The sequence below is a fragment of the Manacus candei genome, unplaced genomic scaffold, assembly GCF_025592945.1.
Source record: "Manacus candei isolate 608988 ecotype Guabito, Panama unplaced genomic scaffold, ASM2559294v1 h1tg000034l, whole genome shotgun sequence".
In the NCBI taxonomy this organism is placed as follows: Eukaryota; Metazoa; Chordata; class Aves; order Passeriformes; family Pipridae; genus Manacus; species Manacus candei.
The window spans coordinates 13,373,786-13,395,661 of record NW_026138082.1 but is presented as its reverse complement, the minus strand read 5'-3'; the positions used below and the strand labels follow the sequence as shown (position 1 = coordinate 13,395,661).

The 21,876-nt window shown below is 42.3% G+C and overlaps 1 protein-coding gene across 1 annotated transcript; it reads left to right on the top strand.

Moving 5' to 3' along the window:
- The first annotated feature begins 2,772 nt into the window (after positions 1 to 2,772).
- On the top strand, positions 2,773 to 21,276 carry AMD1 (adenosylmethionine decarboxylase 1). Its single transcript, XM_051792262.1, has 9 exons — positions 2,773 to 3,326; positions 13,421 to 13,507; positions 14,995 to 15,121; positions 15,619 to 15,721; positions 16,558 to 16,600; positions 16,698 to 16,842; positions 17,852 to 17,944; positions 18,024 to 18,179; positions 19,144 to 21,276. Exons 1-9 carry the CDS (start codon positions 3,196 to 3,198, stop codon positions 19,282 to 19,284), a joined length of 1,026 nt encoding a protein of 341 aa, XP_051648222.1. The 5' UTR covers positions 2,773 to 3,195; the 3' UTR covers positions 19,285 to 21,276.
- The last annotated feature ends 600 nt before the right edge of the window (positions 21,277 to 21,876 follow it).

Below are 21,876 nucleotides of genomic sequence, written 5' to 3'. Positions count from 1 at the left end.
AACAATATTTGGCCCTGTGTCTCACAATCATATGATGATACCTGAGCCTTCCTGTCTTCCCAAGCCATCCTTCCTCCAGATTCAAATGCCTGATTGATGTTATTAAATCAATTTCAAAAATGTTCTAGTTAAATTAGTGCAACACCTTTGAATGGACATTTTCAAACCTGCCGGTCCTTCATCTCCTGACCTGCCCTTTATCTCTGGATAATCTCAGTTGTAAACATGAATTCAGCAACCATCTTTTGAATGATGACTCACAGAACCTCCCTCTAATCCACAACAATCTCCTTCTGTCCTTCCTGAAACCTCAGCCTGTCTCTCAAACAATACTTTGTTATTGTCTAGTTGTCAGTCAAGTTCAAAAAAGAGCTTTCAGTGTTTCGCTCCTTTCCCTCCTCCACCTGTTTTGTGTGTATGTCAGCAATCCAGTCTCCTGTGAAGAAAGGCCTGCAGCCTTCAGCATTAATATAAATCTTTTTGGGTGATCATACCCATACTGTCAGGCTTCAAATATACATCACCACCCTGCTACTTCTCTGACACATCAGACAAAGTACTTGTGTTTGTTTTCAAATTCTTTCACTGTTTCATGTTATTCAGTGTCGAGATAATTTCCCTCCTCATGTCAGCTGGTGATACTGCACTGTATTGGCCCTTGTTAAACTTTCAAGCTTCACAAGGCTTCATAGGTTATCCTTCATATAGAGAAGCTTCCTAGAAATAAAAAAAGAATGTACTTCATTTTTTGAATCTTCTCCTCCTCTGAAATATCTTAGAAATATTCTTATGGGCGATTGATGTGCCTTTAAACCAAGAGACACAGTGAGCGGGTTAGGCCCACCCTGACTAGCGTCTTGTAGCAGGTGAGAAGACACCAAAGTCCTGAACTGCAAATGTCAGAGAAAGCACGAGTTGAAGGGGGCAGACAAGAGCACAGTCAGACTTCAGGAAATGCTGAAATTTGTGAACACGTGGTCCAAGACATGCAGTGAGACCACATCATAGCCAAAATCAGGAAGTCAGAGACTCCACTCAAGACAGTATCCAAGACAAGAAAAAGACACATCTGGCTGGAGCAATGTGACACAGATCACTTGCAAAGAGAAACTAGGATCAAACACCTAACTGAAAAACAGAGACCAACATTAAATCAACAGAAGACAGGACTAGGAACTAGTATTGCACATCTAAAAACAAGGATGGGTGGACTGATATTAAAAATAAATGGGGAATACGGCTGGACAAAGTCCACAAACTCTCAGCTGTAGTTCCTAAGCACTTTAAGCAGATTTAATCCATCGTGCCTACTGAAACTAGTGGTCCTGCACTCCCTATCCATTTCAAGTGCATGCCAAAGCACAGCCTCTTATTTATACCAACACACGCATTTATGTAGCTGGGACATGAAATGGCTTGGGAAACTGATGCAAGTTAAAGCTGATCACAATTAAAAACTATTAACCATCATTAAAACTAAGTAGTTAAACACGATGGAGTCTACTATACAGCCATGCAAGTGCTTGTGCCGGCACAGCGGAGGAGGCAGCATGGAGGCAGCAACAAACGGCTGAGAAAGGAAGACCTTCTTTTTAGGGTAGTAACAACTCACACAAAGTTAATAAAAACCGGTGAAGCCCCAGCACTAGAGAACATGGTTCTCTGCCAGTTATTAAGGCTGTGGTATGGATGCATACAAGCGGCGACTAGGCACCTAGGGCATGATTCACATCCAGCTGCCTTGGGAATGACTCACTGCCTCAGCCTCAGTGAGTCACTCCTTCGCTGTGGACAGAGCCCAGTGCCTATTATGCTGTCCGATACTGATACTATCTCACTATCTCCTAGTAGGGACTCATTCATCTGTCTCCAGCCATCTGCTGCTGCCAGTCCCATGTAGTGTTAACTACCGCAGGCTCATCGGGGCGGATGGCATTTTCTCTTCTTCATTTAGTCGTTAGCGAAGGTTTCCTCGGGCTATGAAGTACTGCAACACTGGATTTATAATGTGTTATAATATCGCTGGAAAATGCTTTAAACGACTATAAACTTGGCTAGTTTGCAATAATTTCTTCTAAATATTAGGGGGGAAAAAAGTCGCAGGTAATCAAGCGTTGACCCAGGGACACAGACCCGCGGTCCCTCCCGTGTGCGCCTACAGCGGCACATGCCCTGCTTGGTCAGTCGCTCCTTGTGCCGCACACACGCATCCCAGCGGCTACTCGCTGCGCGGTCACACACGCTGGGCTCCGGGAAGGGGCCAGGGGAGCGGGAAGTGTGCCTGAACGCCTGGCCGAGCTCCTCCTTATGAGCGAGAAGGAGCGCTGGGTGCCGGGGCAGCGCTGCCGCCGCAGCCCAGGAAAAGCTGGAATTCTCGGACTCGCGACGCGCCGAATGGTTTCGGGAGATGCTCCCCCACTGCCTCTCGGCCATGTTCAGCCCTGCTCCCTCTCGCACTCTCCCCTCTCCCCGGATGGCTCGCTGCCGACCACAGGCCGAGCTTCCCACCCATCCTCGGGGGCGGCGCGGTCCCATGGCGGCGCGGCGGCCACACCCGCGGCCCCGGCGCCGCCGCCCGCGCTCCATCTCCCGCTCCCTGCGGGCGGGCGCGCGGGCTGCAACGGGAGGGGCCGAGTGAACCGGCATATGGCTGGACGAGCGTCGCCGCCGCCCTATGGGAAGCAGGGAAAGGCGGACCCGAGCGGCGGCCGCCCAATGTGCAGCGCCACCCCGAGTGATGCGGGTACCTGCGGCGTATAAAGGCGGCTGCGTGCGCACTGGCCTCTCGCTTACACAGTATGGCCGGCGACATTAGCTAGCGCTCGCTCAACGCTCTTCTCTGTAACAGGGGAACACACGGACTACAAGGAACCGAACCGCATCGCCTGCCCGCACCCCCGCTCGGACTGTAACCCGCTCACACACGCTCACGCCGCATCCGCCGCCGCGCACTCCGGGTGGTTTTCGCCCGTTTGAAAAAAAAAATATCCTTCCTTCTTCTACTTATTCTCTTTTTTTTTTTTCTTTTTAAATTAATATTAAGCAAATCCCCCAGAAGGTAAAACCCGCCCGGGACGGACTGGGACCCGGCGGCGGCAGCGCGGCCCGTGCAGCAGCAGCGAACGGTGGCGGCCGGGGGCGGCAGTTTGGTTGTCGTTTAATTTCTGTGGTTGTTGGTTGCCGAGTTGTCTCACCATGAAGGAGAGCGGTGCACACTTCTTCGAAGGGACCGAGAAGCTGTTGGAGGTGTGGTTCGCCCGGCAGCAGCCCGCGCAGCAGGAGCCGCACCAAAGCAAGGGGTCCGGCGACCTCCGCACCATACCCAGGTCCGCGAACGGCCGGCGCGGGGTGGGGTCGGGGCGGGGGGCAGCGCTGCCCCCGGGGGGGCGAGAGGGTCCCTGAATGGCCCGGGTGTGGCGGCGCTTGGGGGGGGCGATGGCGGCCGCGCCAGGGGGAGGCAGGTTCCGGGGTGGCCGTCGGTGGGGGCTGGGCGCTGCCGGCCGCCTTCCCCCTTCCCTGGTGACAGTCCCGGCATCTGCCCGCTGGGGGTGACCTTCCGCCGCCCTCCAGAGACCCCCGAGCAGGGAGCCTCCCCTCGTCCTGGCCGCCGGCGGGAGGTGGGGGTGCCGGGGACGGAAGCCATTCCGCGCCGCCACCTCGTGCAGCCCCGCGCGGTCCCTGCTGGCAACATGTGGCGGCGGCGGGGAGCGGAGAGCCGGGCGTGTGCTGCCGGCCGGGAGCGCCCGCGGGGCGAGGCGGGAGTGTCGCAGTGCTGCTCCCGGCCGGGGGCACGGCGGCGGCGCCCACCGCGCTGCAGCGGTGGCTGGCCCCGCTCCTACAGGCGGCGTCGGGATGAGAGAGCTCGGGAAAACCCTGCCTGCGCTGTACTGCGGGGAGCGGGGGCCCAGGAATCTCGTTCCCAGTTGATGAAAGCTGGGAAGGGCGATCCCTCTGGTTAACGCGGCGAGGATTGATGGTTCCCTCACATGGCCGATTTGGCGGCGAGCTCCGGCACTGCGTAGCCGGACAGGTCCGTACAGCGGCTGTCGCGGAGAGAAACAGGCGATAGACGGGGACCCTTCCCGTGTCTCCCTGTGGCGTGGGAAGCGCCGGAGTGGGGGAGGCGCTGGGAACGGGGGTGTCCCCTCCTCCCCGTTGGAGAAGTGTGGCCGGAGCCGCGGTTTACACGTGAGTCCCCTGGCCGCGCTCCCGGGCCGCGCGGCCGCTCCCGTGGCTCTCCCCATTGAGGATCGAGGCCAATGGGAGCGGGGAGCCGCGGAGGGCCGGGCCCGCTCCCGTCACCCAATGGGCATCTGGGGAATGCGCTGGCGCCTCGCTCGCCGCCGCCTGGGGCGGGGAGGGAAGGCCCGGGGCCCGCTCCGCTCTGGACGCACGTGTTCGGGACCGGCTCCCGCCGCTCCCCGCCCGCCGCCCAGGAATGTGCCAGCGCCGCCTTTGTTAGCGCAGGAGCCCATGGCCACCTGCCGGCACGCGGGTCGCTTTTGGAACCCTGGCGGGCCAGGCGGGCAAGAGATGTCTTTATTGTATTTTATAGTGGGACAGTCTGGGAAGGCTGGAACTAGATGATCTTTAAGCTCCCTTCCAACCCCAGGCCATTCTGTGATTCTGTGGAATACCCAGACTTGCGACTTAGGGGGTCCAGCTGTAGATGTACAGAACATTGCGTTCTGGAAGTGTCAGAAAATGGTAGCTGAGAGCTTGAAGTGCAAAGCAAAATCTGCAGAACTGTGCATGAGGTTGCAGGGACAACAAGAATGGTATGTCGACTCTATCAGCTAACATAGCTGGAAAAAGCAGGCTTGTCCTAAGCAACCAGGGCGAATCTGAAGGTTATACTTTTGTCTGTAGTTGACTTTCAGTGTGGTTAATTGTTCAGCTTTTCAGTTTTGAATGTTAGCTGGAAGATCTGGTGTTCTCAAGTGTATCCAGATCTGCTTGTGCATAAGACTGTTACCCAGTGGTCTTCAGTCAGGGAGCTTGAGCAAGAGAGCTTGGAAAAGAGGTTGTCGTGGTGTATTTAATGGTTAGAATATGTTACTGATTATAACATCACCATTCAAAGGCGTATGCCATTTGTCTTTTCCTTTGATTTGGTATTCTTCAGCAAATTTCCTCTGTGTGTATATCAGTAGGGTTAACTATTCAAAGATCTGAGTTGCCAGTGGGCAGGTAACTGCCTTTTCGTAAAACAGTGAATAGTTCATGGGTAGTGGAAGCTTCATTTCTGCCATACCAGAGGCACTGCAGAATACGTTTACCTCTGACGTGTTGGTGTAACGAGGTAGCTCGCTCATGTAAATTTGACTTTGTGAAGCTGTTTAGACCTTTTGAAATAATATGCTTAACATGGAAATCATCAAATGTGGTTATATAGTTCTTTGAGGCTTAGTGGTATAGCAGACACAGGGTAACAGCTTGTATAGGTCAATCCTGGAAGACTGTTGAAAATCCTAGCTGAAATACTTGCAGATCTAAGCTGTGTAGGTGTTGGAGGATTCCTGTAGTGTTTGACTTTAAATGTGAAAGATTCCCAAAGTGCTCATTTGACTGTGTTAATATGCTGGTGTTCGAATATGCGGATGTAGTTTACAGACGGCATTCTGCAAATGCTTTCCTCTCTGACACAGTCATGCTCTCTGGTGTTCCGTTTTCCAGCTCAGACTCGTGTTCGCAAAACTGCAAACTTAACTTTTAGACTTCTCAAGAGCATTTAGTGTAATTGCAATGTAGGTACTGGGACAGTCCCTTTGTGTTGTTTAGTTGTGGCTGTAAAGTTTTAATGGGGTAGATACAAACTGTTAAATGTTGAACATGTGGTATTTAACACAGTTTCAGAGCTGTGAGCAAGCTTTGAAGATCTTTGTGTTAATTGGCTCTTAATACAAGATGTTAATTGAAGTTGCGTACTTTCTTTGGTAGGAAGCTGTGGCATGTCTGAAAATTACTGTTAACCTGTGTCCAATAGTAATTATTAGTGATACTGTGTTTCTAACATGAAGTTTTACAAATGTTCACTTTTGGAAAACTGTTGTAATTAAATTACCTACTGCAGTTGATAGATACAGACGAAAAAACACCTGAATGCAATATTTCCTACTACTGCTAATTCTTTAGAGGTGATTGAATAAGCTAGTTTATGTTGAACAGAACTTGAAATCAAAGCTGAAACTGTAGAACAATAGCTAAATTAGAATCAAGTTGCAAACCAGTTGAGCTTGCCTTTTGTATTGTAATACCTGCTTAGTAGCGAAATGTGAGCCATTCATCTACTGAATGACTAAGCTGGTGTTCAAAGCTAAAAATTTCCATGTTGCCAAGTGCTTGTTAGGGATTAGATATTTTAAAGTCTTTGCTGGATATCATCAGCAAAAAAAGTTCTTGAACTGATGCAATTAAGATTTTTTTTTTTCCACATATTTCCTCCTATGAGCAAAGTTGCTTTCTGGATAAAAGTTTGGATTAAGTGTAATGTATTTCAGAAAACATCTGTGACTATTGCTTTAATACATTCAGTAAAGGTCCCAACTAAAAAGTATTGAACATGGGCTTTACTTTGCTGTTAAGTTTTGGGGTATTTTTGCTGACTTTCTAATGAGTTCTGCAAAGAGGTCTTGTGATTGAAATAGTGGCAAGCATCTGAAGATACTTACCCTGCTTATATTCAGCAGTGGAATGAAGTTAATGCTTTTGTGGTCTCAAAATAATTGGCTTTAATTTTAGTGCTCGTTCTCACCATGCTTTGTAAGGCATGGTTTTTAAAAATAGCCTTAAACCATGTATAAAAACTGGAGGATTTGCTGAAAACATGATGAACTTGCTGTGAGCCCTGGATTTCCATGGTGATTTTGTAGTGCATTCACTATTCCCACAGTAGACTAAGCTGTTTATTCCTTCAAATGTGCAACTATGCATTTTACGTCTCAAGGGTTATCATGATCTTGAATGTACACAAGTCTGAGACCTTAAGTTAATGATGCAAGTAGTAAGAGCCCGTATGTCAGGCATTCAACCCTGAAGAATACTCTGAAATTATTTATGAACTTTTAATCTGCTTCCTATTTGTCTATATTATGTGAACACACAAGCTAGAGAAAATTGCAGCAATGAGCAATATGGAGTGACACTTGATACCACATTTTGATCCTGTGCTACAAGAAAGCTTCCAAGCACCCATATACATATAGTCAGGCATCTAAGTCCTGTAAATATTTGCTTTGTACTGCACCCTATAGCCTGAGTCAGCTTACTGCTGCAGTGCCGCTGCACCTCTACCCCTTCCCCCAGTCCTGAAGACCACAACAGAGTTATCTACCTGTTTTCTCAAACAGTGAAGGTACAAGGAAGCTGGGCCATGAGCCCTGTTCTAACTCTTACTCCTGCAGTGCTTCGGAACAAACTCAGTGGAGTCTGGAAAAGAAGGCAAGATTGTGCTAAGATAAGGGCTTCTGTCACTGTGTACTTGCTGAGCCTTTTTGTGCGTGATGCGAGGTTATCTAGAGAACTTTATGTAAAAATGCAGTCTTCCCCTCACCAAAATTGATATTAATCAACTAGATTTCAGCTTTCAAGTTCAAAATTACAAGTAAAGTGTGCTTGCTTGTAACTCACAATTGTAGTTAAAGAACGGTTTCATACAAAGGGAATAAGCCCTTTTACACTCACTACTGCTGATTCTGATACTGTTTGCAGGCAGTGAAGACTTAAGTTGAAGACTTGATATTTTCCTACCTTAGCACTGAAACTGCTAAAGAGTTTGTTTAGTTCACTTTCTGCCTGGTCCCTTAGTGGGACTCTGGAGAGCATCTTATTAAAATATGTGGGTCCTGGTGTATTCCCCAAAGGGCTTCCCTAATGGCTCTTTATGCAGCCAAGAGAATGGGAAGATTTGAGGCTCATGGTGGAGTTGCTGCCTTACAGTATGTTCCTTCTGGAGAAGGTTACACTCAAAGTGGCCTTGAATGTTGCTTGTAATTCTTGCTGTGCCTGCTGGGGCTCATGCTTCTTAAACACCTTGAGTGTCATGTATGTTTTGTGCTTTGGAGTCCCTATTCCATGTACACTGCTGTAGCTGCAGTAATGATGTAAGACCTTCAACGGGAGAAATATGGAGCCTTCGAAGCACTGTCTGTGATTATCTGTGCCATTGCTGAAATATCTTGGTTTGATTTGGAAATGATGCTCTAAGTAGTTGGCTTGGGATCTTCTAGGTAAGAAGTATTTTGTGAGGAGTACTGCATAGAATCACTTCTAATGTGCATGCAGTTTTCCATTTAGGTGCCTGCCTTTAATTCCAGATTAAATGCATGTCCCTGAAGAGTTTCTTAAGTTTAAGATAAGGGGGAGGCAGACAGTCTCTCTGTACATCTACCCACAGAGCATATAGAGGGTGTGGCACTTCTGTGCACCTCACAGATACTGCTGAAGTAAAATTATCAAGTTGCCAGTGCCTTGGGTCTGAACTCAGGCTGTGAATGTGGTTCAAGGTAATCTGTCTTAAACAGCAATTTATGAACTAAATTCCAATTCCAATAGAAAATAATTCACATGCAGCTGTCTACAGAGAAATACACGAGCTTTAATACATGAGGAGGTGCTTTAAAAAGCTTGTGACTTCTGTAGTCTGTACTGTACCTGTTTCAGGACTCTTGAAACCAATGTTGCAACTCTGCTGACACTGATACTTAGCCAGCTTTCCTGTGTCTCAGCTACATCTCTTCAGCATCGGCAGTTTAGACATGGCATTAAGCTTGACTGTCTGGATCATGGTATTGATAGGAATGTGCCTACTTAACTGGAGCCTGCTAATGAGGTAACTGTTATATCTGTGGCTCCTAAAAATACTTAGTAGGTAACAGGTGAGGGGATAAAAGGTTGCTCTGCAGTTGAATGCTTGATGTTAAAACAAAGTCTTACAGCAAAGATTAAAGTGCTTATTACTTTTGGTACTACAGACTTGTCAGCTATTGTATTTTAATGAAAAGCTATGCAAGAGTATGTATACAACCTAAGCTGTCTTTAGGAGTTTCATATGATTTATTTCCTAAGAATTCCTGCACTACTGCAAAACATCTTTTCCTCCCAGTGCCGTCTGGCTGCCTTGGCAAGGTACTGTTACTGGGGTGGTGGGGTAGCATGCTTGTGGAGGCTATTAATTGCTGATAAGAACAGGTTCTTGATGTAGTTCTTTATCTCTTTAAATTGCTGTTAGCACCTTCCCAGTTGGCCTGAAACAGCAGTATTGTGCCTGATAGGCTTGACTTGTGTTAAGAACAAGTTTTACCCCCGAAGGTAAAAGCTTAGAGGCCAATAACTTGCGTTCAAAAGCGTGGTTTATATCTGGCAAGGAAAACATGCTTCATAGCTTATTCATTCTTTATTCCTGCGAAGTATGAAATAAAGGAGCAAACATGATGGTTTAGGACTTGGTTGTGAGGCACTGTTGACTATTTATTACAGACTTTAGGCATACTTCCTAAAATTAACATACTTCTCAGTTGTAATAGTTTTTCCCTACTGGTATACCTGGTTGGCAATTTGAATGGAAGTTATTTGTACTCTGGTAACAAGTCTGTGGATAAGGCACTAAATATTGCAATATAGGTAGAGGAGTGGATTGCTGAACTTGATGATTTTTTTTTTTTTTTTTTTGGCTAGTCAGATATAGAACACAACTTTCTACCACTGAAGCAAGTACAGTTTTTCATACTTCAGTAGATGTATTCCATTTACATTTGCTATTCTCTGAGAACGTGCAGCCATTTAAGATGCAATATGCTTGCCAATTGGAGAAACTAATTTAACTTTGGATAAGTGGCAGTTATTTGAAACTTGAGAAATGGGATTTTAAAGCTTTGCAATGAAGCGGTCAATAAGCCCACAACAGTGAGGAGCTAATTTCAAGTGTGTTTTTGCAGATCTGCTGCAGAACTTGCTTCCAGTGAGAGCTGCCAATGACTCTCACAGATCATACTCTACTATGCTTGAGTATAGGACAGCAGTTTCCAAACTGTGATTGTCCTGATGTCTGGCTATGGAAAATAATTTAGGAAATAGTAATGCCATGCACACTGATCATTGAAAAAGGAGTTTTGAAGAGCAGAAGCCCATGATAGCATTTTATTGAGAATTAGTCTTTTATTTTTCCCCCTGTTTCATTTGGAGGCTTTGCTTCCAAGTTCAAACTTAACTCAGTAATGAAATAAGTAGTGTTCTCAGATATTTCAGTTACTAGTTTTGTCAATTTTTACTTGACAAAAAATGTGCATAGCTGCAGTACATGTACTGATAACCATTGAAATACTATTTTTAAGGTGGGGTTTTTTTGTTTCTACATTAAGTGTGGGTAGACACTGCTTCTCTCAACTAGTGATGCTTACATAATTATACAGCTTTTTTTTTTAAAAAGAAGGAAATGCAAGAGTTAGACTTATTGTGAGCTTAATCTACTTGGTACAAAGTAGTCCCAGATGTTCTTCCTTAGCTGTGCTTTAAACAATGGAACATGCCAAATACTAAGGTCATCTTGTTTAAATAGATTATGTTGGATCAAATCCAGCCTTTCTTTAGTTTTCTGTACTTAAGTTTAAAATGTATATAGATACAGGCCAGTATCTTTGCAAAACTTCTCCCAAGTCTCATCCTGGGTGCTGCAACCCTCTGTTAGTCTGTCTATGCATCTAAAGTAAACTTGGCATCTTGTCTGTTTCAAATTGCAGTTTTTTTCCTTGATGCTGCTCTAATCATCAAATGATGAACTTGCCCTTTATTTGTGTAACGGCTGAGCACATAACATTTAGTATATGCTTAGCTGTGGTTTCTGTTGTATAACAGTGAAGAATTGAGCAAAGGTCCCTAAATACCATACCAGCTGTAGTACTAACAAACATAACTAGGGACTTTATTTGCATGGTGGGCTTTGGACTTAACATGCAATATTGTGTTGTTGATGCTATGCTGTACTGACCCCTCGTTGGACTACTTGAAGACCAAAATTTGTACATTTTCTTCTGCTAATGTGTTTGAAACTTAAACAAGCCATTTCCCTGAAATGTGTGCATGGAGTTGTACTACAGCAATACTTAAAAGTGTCACTTGTCTGCATCAAGCTGAGGTTTTGACTGTCTGACCAGGTAAGAAGCTTGTGAAGGCTGAGACGTATGCTCTTGCAAAGCCTAAGATAGTTACATGCCCATTAATACTTAGGAAAGTACAAAATCAGATTTGTGGTAATGTACATATGGGGTTAGTGCAGCTCAGCATTAGGGAACCCTTCCTCACCTTTCATAAATGCTGTCAGACACTGGGTGTTTCTTTAATGGCAGATGAAATGTCAGTAGCAGTGCCAGAATGATTTGAACAATTTAAAACATTACCTAGTTCAATTCACAGGAATAATGTAATAGGATGTTAAAGGGAAAACATTAAGGGTGGCAAACTTACACTGGTGGGTTGTAGCCAGAGAAAACTAAATCTTTCAGTATTCTTGTCAGTGAAAGTGTGATTCTTTTTTTTTTCTAGGAGCATTTAAAATAGGTATAATATATATGTTTCACTCCTTGCATTTACCAGGTTTTTCAAGGTGAGCAGCCACGTGCATTTTCATATACACTTGAATATTAAGAACAGAGCTAAATCCAGTCAATGACATAAGCATAGAGATGAATAAATCTGTGGGACTTGAGATGAGCATTAAAAATAACCTTTTCATTTGATATGCAGATTTGAGTGTCTGTGCTGTCATGTCTATAGTTGCAGAAGAGTATTTCATCAAGGGTCACTAACTGGGATGGTAGGGTAAACCTCACTTTGATTTTAAGTATCCGGTTATATCACTGAATTTGTAAGCTTGTTCAGATGTGCTCTTAATTGTGAGTGCTTTTAAAATGTGTAGGATTTTCTTAAACTCATTTTTAATAGCTTCAGTCTCATTTAAAAGGAGGCTATAGTGTGAGTCTGTAAGTTAAGTGTTCTGGTTGAATCATGTATAAATATACTATTCTGGTGTAATGCTGAGTATTAGTAGTAAAGGTACAGAATTCAGTTTCAGGAGTCATTCTCCTGAATTAGAGAATTGAAGGAGAAATTAAGGCATTTATTTGCTGGAGTGTTTAGAAAAGCCGAAGGACATCTGGATATTTTAATTATACTTACAGCAGAATCTAAAACTTCGACTTTGTGAACTGACCAATTTTCTGAGGGGAAAGATTGGTGGCTATTGGAGGAAGCCTGCCAGTGGAATTAACAGTGACTGCTCTGTCCTGAAGTACAACTACAGGGCTTTTGTGGTGTCAGTAAAGGGTGAGAGGTCTGACTCCTGAGGACGGATTATGCTGACAGCTGTATGGGCAAGCTGAGCTTGCTTGGTGATGAAAAATTGGCTCTTCTTTTCGTGCTCCCAGCTGCAAAGGGTCCTGCAGCATTTCCAGCTCTGCTGATGGGTAGCTTAGTTTTATGCTGGGTTAGTAAATCTCTTGGTTCGTGACAGGTCTGGGAACAAGAGCCAGCACAACCTGCAGGTGGAACATGCTGTGGGAAGGGAGGGATGGGAGAAGTAGGACAGCTGGCAGTCTTGTATTTTGTGACGTCAGGATGCTGTATTTGTTCCTGTCTTATTTATAGCAAAATTGACTATATTGGATTCTACTAATCTGATGTAGACACAAGACTTAAGTTGACAACTAAAGTAGTTTTTTGCAAGTCTGTCCTTTCTGATTAGGACTTGAAATATTAAACTTTTACATTTATACTGAAATCTAGCACTGTGGCTTCAACTTGCCCTGTATGAAAATAGTTTGGTTTATTTTCTTTTAAGTATAATATTTGAAACTCTTATTTACTCTAAGTCTTCTATATCTTCTAGAGGCAGAAGAAATTCTGTGATCCTGATTGATCAAAGAGGAATTCAGGCCATTGAAATCTGTTAGTTTTTAGGGATGGTTTTCAGCTAAATTAGGAACTTGACTCTATGCTGATCAATTAAAACATCTTAATGCTAACTTGCTGGTTTATTACTCAAGTAGTTGCCAATGACTTCTGATTGAAGTGCATGGAGGTTCAACCTAAAGCATACCTTAAAATTAATTGCTATAACTTATCTTTGTGGGATAAGGTTATCTTGACTCCCTTAGTTAGAAGCTTGGGGTTGCTGTTTGGCAGTTGTCTGCATGCAGCAGACTACAGTAACAGCTTTTGATGAATACTTAGCAATTGAGAGCTAAGAAATTGGATGTTACTGTTATAGGCAGTCCCTATATAAGAAGTCTTCCTATTTTGTGCTCTCAGATCCAGTAGCTCAAGACAAGAGCTCTAGTCTTGTTTGGGCTACACTTTTTAACCGGGACTCCAGAATGCTTTGGTTTGTTTAACCTGTTGTTTGTGCTTTTCTGTAATTCCTTTACAGGATTGAGTGGGACAAACTTCTGGAGAATGTGCATTGTTTGATCATAAGTGTGACAAAAACTGACAAGCAGGAAGCTTATGTACTCAGGTAAGCCACTACTGCATTCTTTTAGTCTCTTAAGAGGTGGAAAAGTGAAAGCTGTCATATGGGACCAATTTTGGGTTAATATGCTGCTGTTGATGGCTACAGCTTGCAGGGCTCTGCTAATCACAGTACTCTCGTGCTTCTGTTCAGAGGTGGAAATGTCTTCGCAGTTACCACTGTTTCTTTTTTCCTCTAACTGAAAAGATTGACGGAGCTGTGGTGGTTCTGCACCTGAACACTGAATTTTGTCTGGGGGGTAAATAAGTCTCCCCAGTTAAGAGGCTTAGTTTTGCATCAGCAGAATAGTGCATATAGGTGTCACTTATAGATCAGCAAAAAAACTGTATCAGTAGATTGGCTTTAACTGCAGATAATATGGAACAACCCTTCCATCTGAGCTAAGGATATCTATAAAAATGTAGCTTTCCTGAAATCCTGGAATTTTTGTGTTGTGCAGCAGTTAGTTGTAAGGACACTACTTTCGCCATGTGTTTTTCATCTTGCAAAATACGTTCTTGCTTTTTCTATGTGAACTTTACAGATACATTTGACATTCTCTGCTTTACTTCAGATTACAAATGCTGAAGCTTTTGTACTCTGAAAGACTGTCTTGAGGGCAAAGTTGGGCTTAAGAGCAAGCTAGTCAAAGAAACTGTGCTGAAGTCTTATTTCTTCAAGCTTCATGTATTTTAAACGAAATTCTGAAAAGAGTCTAGCTAGTTACACTGCATCTTGGATGAAATATAGTCTTGACTTTGAATTTGTAAACAGCATTCCAAATTGCGTTATTTAAGCTAATTTTTACTCCTGTTGTTCAGTTACTTGGTGAAAACATACTTGTTAAGCGTGTTTAAATATTCTGGATGTAGTATCAATGCCTATCTTCAGTTCAGTGGAACTGCAGTTAAGTATCTGACTTAGTTTATGTATAGTTAATTTCTGTATCTTTACAGGCATATCATATAGCTGTGCCTATATTCTCATAGTGAGACTTCATGTTCCTGTGGACTGGTGCTAATTTACCTCTTTCTAGTAGTCTGCTTTCCTAGAAGATGCAGCCAGACAACTTACTAAATTCTGTTAAGGCTTTTGCCTTATTTGAGTTCACCTTCTCATAGGCTTTGTCAGCTGAAAAAGATTACAAGTTTGTTCTATGTCAGAGTTAAGACATTACATTCAATGTCTATGCTGTGTACCCACTTTACAGCATGTTTGTATTTCTCAAATAGTTTGAGGATGTCTAATACATGTGTTATGTCTTCCTGTAGTGGGGTATCTCCATAATACCATGCTTGGAGCAAGTATTTGTTTTGGGAAATCATAATTGCTCTCGAATGTTAGCTGAAATCTACAGTTTTGGTCCATTTGCCAAACATGTTTATGTACCATATGCTGAATACTCAGACTAACGCATTTGGTGGGGGATAAGAACTAAGAGCTGGATTGTTTTATGTAGAGCACTTAATATATTTTTCACACCTTTTTTACAGTGAGAGTAGCATGTTTGTCTCCAAGAGACGTTTCATTTTGAAGACGTGTGGTACCACCCTCTTACTGCAAGCACTGGTTCCCCTGTTGGAGCTTGCTAGGGAGTACAGTGGGTTTGACTCAATTCAGGTAAGGTGTCAAAAATGTTGCATCTTCCTTAGAATGTACACAAACCTTTTTTACCACTATTTCAAATTCACTGATTCTGTTAAATATTCTGGAACTTTGACATTTATGTACTCTTCCCATAATGGGAAGATTGTGATATAAGATTGCCCTGCTGTAGCATTTACCCTTCTGTTTGCCTCTTAACGGGTGCGAGCTAGCAAATGCTATTGTGCTGAGTTACTTAAGGGTGAAAGACTTCTGTGCCCATGCTGTTAGTGCTGAAGTCACTGGAGTTTTCTAGTGGAAAACAAGTTTGGAAGTAAGCTGTCTCCTGTAGCTTAGAAATTAAGATAGGAATAACCATATGCCTCTGAAATGGGAATAAAGGTAGCAGTGTTTTGACAGTGAAAACTTTAGGTCCTGTAAAAGTTTATGATAAATGCTTGCATTTTTCTAAATTTTTAGATTTTACATGGGTGGATATATTCAATATCTAAGATGCACCTTTATTTTTTCAGAGCTTCTTTTATTCACGTAAGAATTTCATGAAGCCTTCCCACCAGGAGTACCCACATAGGAATTTCCAGGAAGAAGTAGAGTTTCTTAATGAAATTTTCCCAAGTAAGTTCATGAAACTTCAGCAAAGTTGTACAGCTTGTGTGAAGGGTTGATGTTACGTGAGAAGTGACAAGCAGTACAATAGGTACAGGCTGCCAGGCCGTGCATTCAGCAGTCCTTGCATAAAAATCAAGAGCTGTTTACGGAATTTCTGCTGCTAGCTTGCCAAGATCAAAATTTAAATCATAGTAAGCTTGACGTTTAACACCTTGTGTTAACTGAGGTCATCTTCGTACTTCTAAACAGTGTGTAGTAAATCACTCTGCAGGATCTGGCTTTCACTAACCCTAAAAGCCCTGTCAAAAGCTAGGATAGTAATTTAAACTAACTAATACACTGAAGAAAAATGTGGGCTTTTCTCAGAAAAGTCACTGTGCCAAAAATTTAATTTAAACATTTAATAAAATTTAATGAAGTTTAAAACTTACAGGAAGAATCTTAAATTTTAAATACTGGCAGAAAAGTGTTTTTTTGAAGGAACATGGAAGCTGTGGTACTCATCTGAGTTATTTGAAAATAAATGCAAATCATAAATGTATTTAATAGAGGCTTAAGAGTACCAGGGTTTCTCTCCGTGCATAGCAAAAGCTGTAATCTGAATTTCCTGCTGGTAGGCTCTCAGCTGGGGTGTCCAGACCCGCTTCTGAGGGAACCTCCTTTTCTGATTAACTTTGCATTCCTGAAGCTAAATGCCTGGTTATTTGACACAGATGCTGACTGTATCAGTGAACCTCATGGGGTTCTGTGAAAACTTCTGTCTTTAAATATGAGATGAATATAATATTTTTCATAAATGTTCAGCTGTGATGCATTAACTGGAGACTTCTTGTCTTGTCTAGATGGAGCAGCTTATTGCATGGGGCGTATGAATTCTGATTGCTGGTATGTATGTGAAGAGTTGGAAGTCTTTGGGGCTTACAGTAGAACATAACTTGGTGCTTTTAATATATATTACATATGTGATTTGTATTTTCCATAGGTACCTGTACACTCTGGATTTCCCAGAGAGTCGGATATCCAATCAGCCTGATCAGACACTGGAAATTCTGATGAGTGAGCTTGACCCAGTAGTTATGGACCAGTTCTACATGAAAGATGGTGTTACTGCAAATGATGTCACTCGTGTATGTTTGCTTGAAAACTAATAATTTTGGGGAACGGTGGAAATCGGGCAGCAAAATGCTTCATTTAATTACCATTTAATAGAAGGCTTATTTTGTGGTAGGAAAGATTTAATAGAAAATGTCAGGTTAATGCTTTAGGAGTAAAATGGATTTAACTCTAGAATGTTTTGGGGAACATCACATTTTCAGTGCCCCTGCTTTAGTGTTTTGAAAGGAGCAATATATAGTGCTTTGGATGATTGAAAGCTTTTACTCTGAAAAATGGAGGAGTAGGAATAAAACCACAATTTGAGTAACTTTGACTGAAGGATGTGGATTATGAGGAGTAAGGCTTAGACTGAAGATAATGAATCCAAAGGTTATCTAGGTATCAAAATCAAGGAGCCATTTGGATGGGGGGAAGGGCAGACTTGGGGTCTAAGCATAACTTGATGGTTATGCCTCCTTTTCCCCTTTTTCCAAATGGGGAAGTCCTATGACATGAACAAATTTCTCTGACAAATACACTACTTCATCTTGTTTTCTGTCTTAGGCTTTGATTCTCTTATTTGCTACTGAGATTTGGATGTATCTCAGGTATTATGTGGGATTTAGAAGTGCTTGGGATTGCACTTTTATTCTAGAGTATAAAGTAGTATATCCTTACTCTGGAGTAAATGTAAATAGGCTTCACTTTGTGGACAGTGGTTGAACAGAAGCTCCACTTGCCATTTCAGCAGCAAAAGCAACTGTTTTAGAATTCTAAGCTTTTCCCTTGTCTTGGATGTATGCAGCTTGGTTCTGTAAGAGGCAGTGTAATAAATAACTGAGTGACAAGGTGCATACAAGTTATTTGGTGACAGGATGCAAAGCAAGTTCATCTACAGTGGTACAAATTATCAAACTGACTTGTTCTTGGCAGAACTCTGATGTCCTGCCCCCTAAATGTTGGTTCTACTTTTGAATGAAATCTAAACAAGTGTAAGGGTGTATCATAAACTGAGTTGTTTAATTCTAACTTCTATTTCAGATGAGTGGAATTCGTGACCTGATACCAGGTTCTGTTATTGATGCTACAATGTTCAATCCTTGTGGGTATTCAATGAATGGGATGAAATCGGATGTAAGTTTTGCACTCATTGATAATTAACATACTGATAATTAATAAATATTTGGTGGTAACAATACTTTTTTTTTTTCAGGGAACTTACTGGACTATTCACATCACTCCAGAACCAGAGTTTTCTTATGTTAGTTTTGAAACAAACATAAGTCAGACCTCTTATGATGACCTGATTAGAAAAGTTGTGGAGGTTTTCAAGCCAGGAAAATTTGTGACAACCCTCTTTGTTAATCAGGTGAGTTTTCTTGCTTTAGCTTGTCAGCTTATGAAATGCACACAGACACAAATAAAGCAAAGCTAGAGATTTTTAGTGGTGATTAAGTTTCCAGTTTGCCTTTATATTGGGATGGTAGGTTCTTCAGAAAGTAAAAGTACTCTTCACTATTGCTTTGGCATGTACTAAATCTGATCTCCAGAGTTCTTCAGAAATACTAAGATGAGGCAACCCAGTCTCAGTATTCTGATGACTTCCTGTGCCATTCTTTATGGGCATAATTTCTTGCTTTGGCACTTTTCTGGATTTGCCTGCAGCTGTCAGTTGTAGAAGTGCTGCTATTAATGGTGATGCTGCCAGCTGTCATAGAACCATAGAATGTTTTGGGTTGGGAGAGGCCTTAAAGATCATTTAGTTCCAACCCCCCCTGCCGTGGGCAGGGATGCTTTTCACTAGACCAGGTTGCTCAGAGCCCCATCCAACCTGGCCTTGAACACTTCTGGGGATGGGACATCTGCAACTTCCCTGGACAACCTGTTCCAGTGCCTCACTACTCTCACAGCAATGAATTTCTTCCTAATATCTAGTCTGAACTCACCCTCTTTCAGTTTAAAGCTGTTCCCCTTTGTCCTATCACTACATACCCTTGTTAAAATGTCCCTCTCCAGCTCTTCTGTAACCCCTTTTAGGTACTGGCAGGCTGCTTAAAGGTCCTCCACAAGCCTTCTCTTCTCCAGGCTGAACAACCCCAACTCCTTTCAGCCTGTCTCTGTAGGAGAGGTGCTCCATCCCCTGTAATGGTTTGCAGCATCACATGTAGGGAGCAGAATCACTGCCTGGGAATGAAATTTCCTGTAGCACTGTCAGGCACAGATCTGAAGCATGTTGGTAATAAGTATCACAAGAACTACGTGTGAAATACATGGTATGCTAGTCCATCTTTAAATGCCAGTTTAAAAATAACTTTTACCTTTTTGTTTTCTAGAGCTCTAAATGTCGCACAGTCTTTTCCTCTGCCCAGAAGATTGAAGGGTTTAAACGTCTTGATCACCAGATTGCCCAATTCAGTGATTATAATTTCGTATTTACCAGTTTTACAAAAAATCGCCAGCAACAGCACAGTTGATTAAAAATGAAGAAAAAGCGCAAAAAGAAATCCCATATAGAAGGTGGTGGTTGCTTTCTAGTTAATGATTCAGGGGGCCATGTTTTCCACTCCCACCACCTTGTAGTTTTGGAAAGCCCTAGGTGTAATCTTAGTATAACCGTTTTGAATTGTATGCATTATTATATCAAGGAGTTAGATATCTTGCATGAATGCTCTCTTCTGTGTTTAGGTACTCTATGCCACTCTTGCTGTGAAATTGAAGTGCATGTAGAAAAATCTTACTGTATGAAACTTTACAACACTTGTAAAAATGATTCAGGTAGAATTACACACAATATAGTTTTTCTCCAGGTATCACCAAAAATTCCCCACAGACAAGGCTTTCGTCCTCATTAGACTTTAGCCTCAACCTACTCACTGGGGACAGTTCTCTGTTAAATTGTTGCTCTGTTTTTGTTTTTTTTTCATCTATGTTGTGATTTCAGTCTAAAACAGTTTTTGACAAACTTCTATGATTTCTAATGAAACTGATTCTTAACACTTTCATGTTTGGAGAAAGTTCTTAAAACAGTTACAAATTGTTTTGCTACTACAGGTGGTGGTTGATTTATTTTTAAATCAGACTGACTTTTCATGCTCTAATAAAGCTTATAGGAATTTGCTCAGCTCTACTGTAGCACTGGGCTAATACATTGGTCTTTCACCTTTAGTAACTTGGGTATCGGTACTAGTGCAGGCTAAAATTTGTCTTACCTTAATGCTCATTTATCTGTCCACAACCCCAAGCTGTCACACCGCTACACGACAGAATTTGAAGAAGGTCCAAGTCTTGATTAGGAGAAGAGCAGAGCCAGAATGCAAGTGCTTTGGCATAGTTGTGTGACAGCTTTGCAAAGTGCAAGTTCGTGTTGGCACCAGACATTTTCTGTCCTAATCACCTGTTATGTCAGACTAAGAAGTTGGTGCTTTTGAGCACTGGCAGGTAGATGTAGTGGAGGAGTGGAATTTGCCAGTCTGGATGTGTTGATTGGTTTGGATTATTCTCAGTAAAACCTGTGACCTACTGTAAAGAGTGCTTCTAAACTGGTCCAGTGTCTCTTCATTTTGTTGTTCCAAGCAAAGCTAATGCCTCTATCTTGTGACAGTCCTGTGACATAGTTGTGCATGTGACTTACGTTGTATTTGAGTGTTGTGACTTCATCTGTTTTTTCCTCCTAATTGCTGAGGTGGTTCCTCTTACTGTGACTTGAGGGCATTAAGTGAAGGCATAGAACAAGAACTGTCTGGGACATCTGGACAGCAGTGAAGTAGAATGCTATTCATGGAGCATGAATAAGTCACTTCAATGGGTATTGACTAAAATGCAGGCTTTAAAGAGCTGGCACCCTTTCAACTGTGTTTGCAAATACTGGGATTTTAACAGCTGTGAGACCAGTGTGTTAACTACAAAATTGAGATATTTCCCCCCCCTTGTCCTTGCAATGTTTTGACTCTTTCTGGTTTGATGCAATGGTTTTTCTGTTCCTTCCATATTTATAAATGAAGCACTTTTTCAGTGCTTATAAACTGAAGTCTACTTGGTTAGAAATCAAGTGGTTGGAACATTTGGATTTTTTTTTTTATATTTTAAGCATATTATTGATGTTCTTTACCAATATTATCAATTACATGCTGTAAATGGCACTAAAGCTTTTTGGTGTTAATACTGAGGACCAATATTTGTGGTTTTTTTGTTCTTACATTGTCCCAATTGTTCTGACATTGGTTGGCTTGAGGTCCTTTAAGTAGACTGAGGTTCCCTTTTCAAGTAATACTGAAGTACACGTTTAAAAAAAAAGAAGCATAAGCCTCGGCTATAAAAATGAAAGCTGTTGAATGGGTTATTGAACTATCTGGGTGATCAGGATGGGGGGAGTATGGTGTTTATAATTTCTGTGGTGTTAGACTTTGATCATTTAAAAATATCTGTACCACAACTTAACGCTTCAATAAAAGTTCGCTTAAATTGTTTGCAGTGATGATCCAGTAATTCTACCCTTAACTGTTTTCATGCCTTTTGGTACCAAATGGTTTAATTCTGAAATAGATTTATGTCCTTATTGTCCTAATTTACTTTAGATTTGCTTTGCCCTTGTAGGGGATGCATCTCCACAGTTTGCACACTGGTAGTTTTAAATGAGGCAGTATGTCAGACAAAGCCAAATGCAAATGTTATGCTGTTGTTGAGGCTAAAACTTTTTCTAAATGAACACAAAAATTTGCCATCTTCATCTAACCTGTATTTTTTCTTCAGTATTAAGTATTTTAAATAGTCCTCTGAATTCAGACAGCTCCTGTTTCTAAGTAAAAAACTGGCATACATTTAGGGTACTTAATTGGACTGAGAGTTCCAGGTGAGGTTTGTTTCTTAAAACAAAGGAGGCATGTATCTGGATAGTAACCTAGACTAGAAGCTGGTGGCTACTGATGTCACCGCTAAGCGGATGCAACCAGCATAAGTGAAGATTCCTTGAGTTCATGTGACTTAGTCCTTCAGGAATAGTAGCTGCAGTTTACCCTCAAAGCTCTAACAATGCTGATATCCCCCAAAGTCACCTAAGTAGGGAAAAC

Coding starts and splice junctions, on each gene's coding strand:
- AMD1 (XM_051792262.1), top strand. CDS start 3,196: ATGAAGGAGAGCGGTGCACACTTCTTCGAAGGGACCGAGAAGCTGTTG. Junction 15,122..15,618: donor GTGGGTTTGACTCAATTCAG/GTAAGGTGTCAA, acceptor TTATTTTTTCAG/AGCTTCTTTTATTCACGTAA. Junction 17,945..18,023: donor TGAATGGGATGAAATCGGAT/GTAAGTTTTGCA, acceptor TTTTTTTTTCAG/GGAACTTACTGGACTATTCA.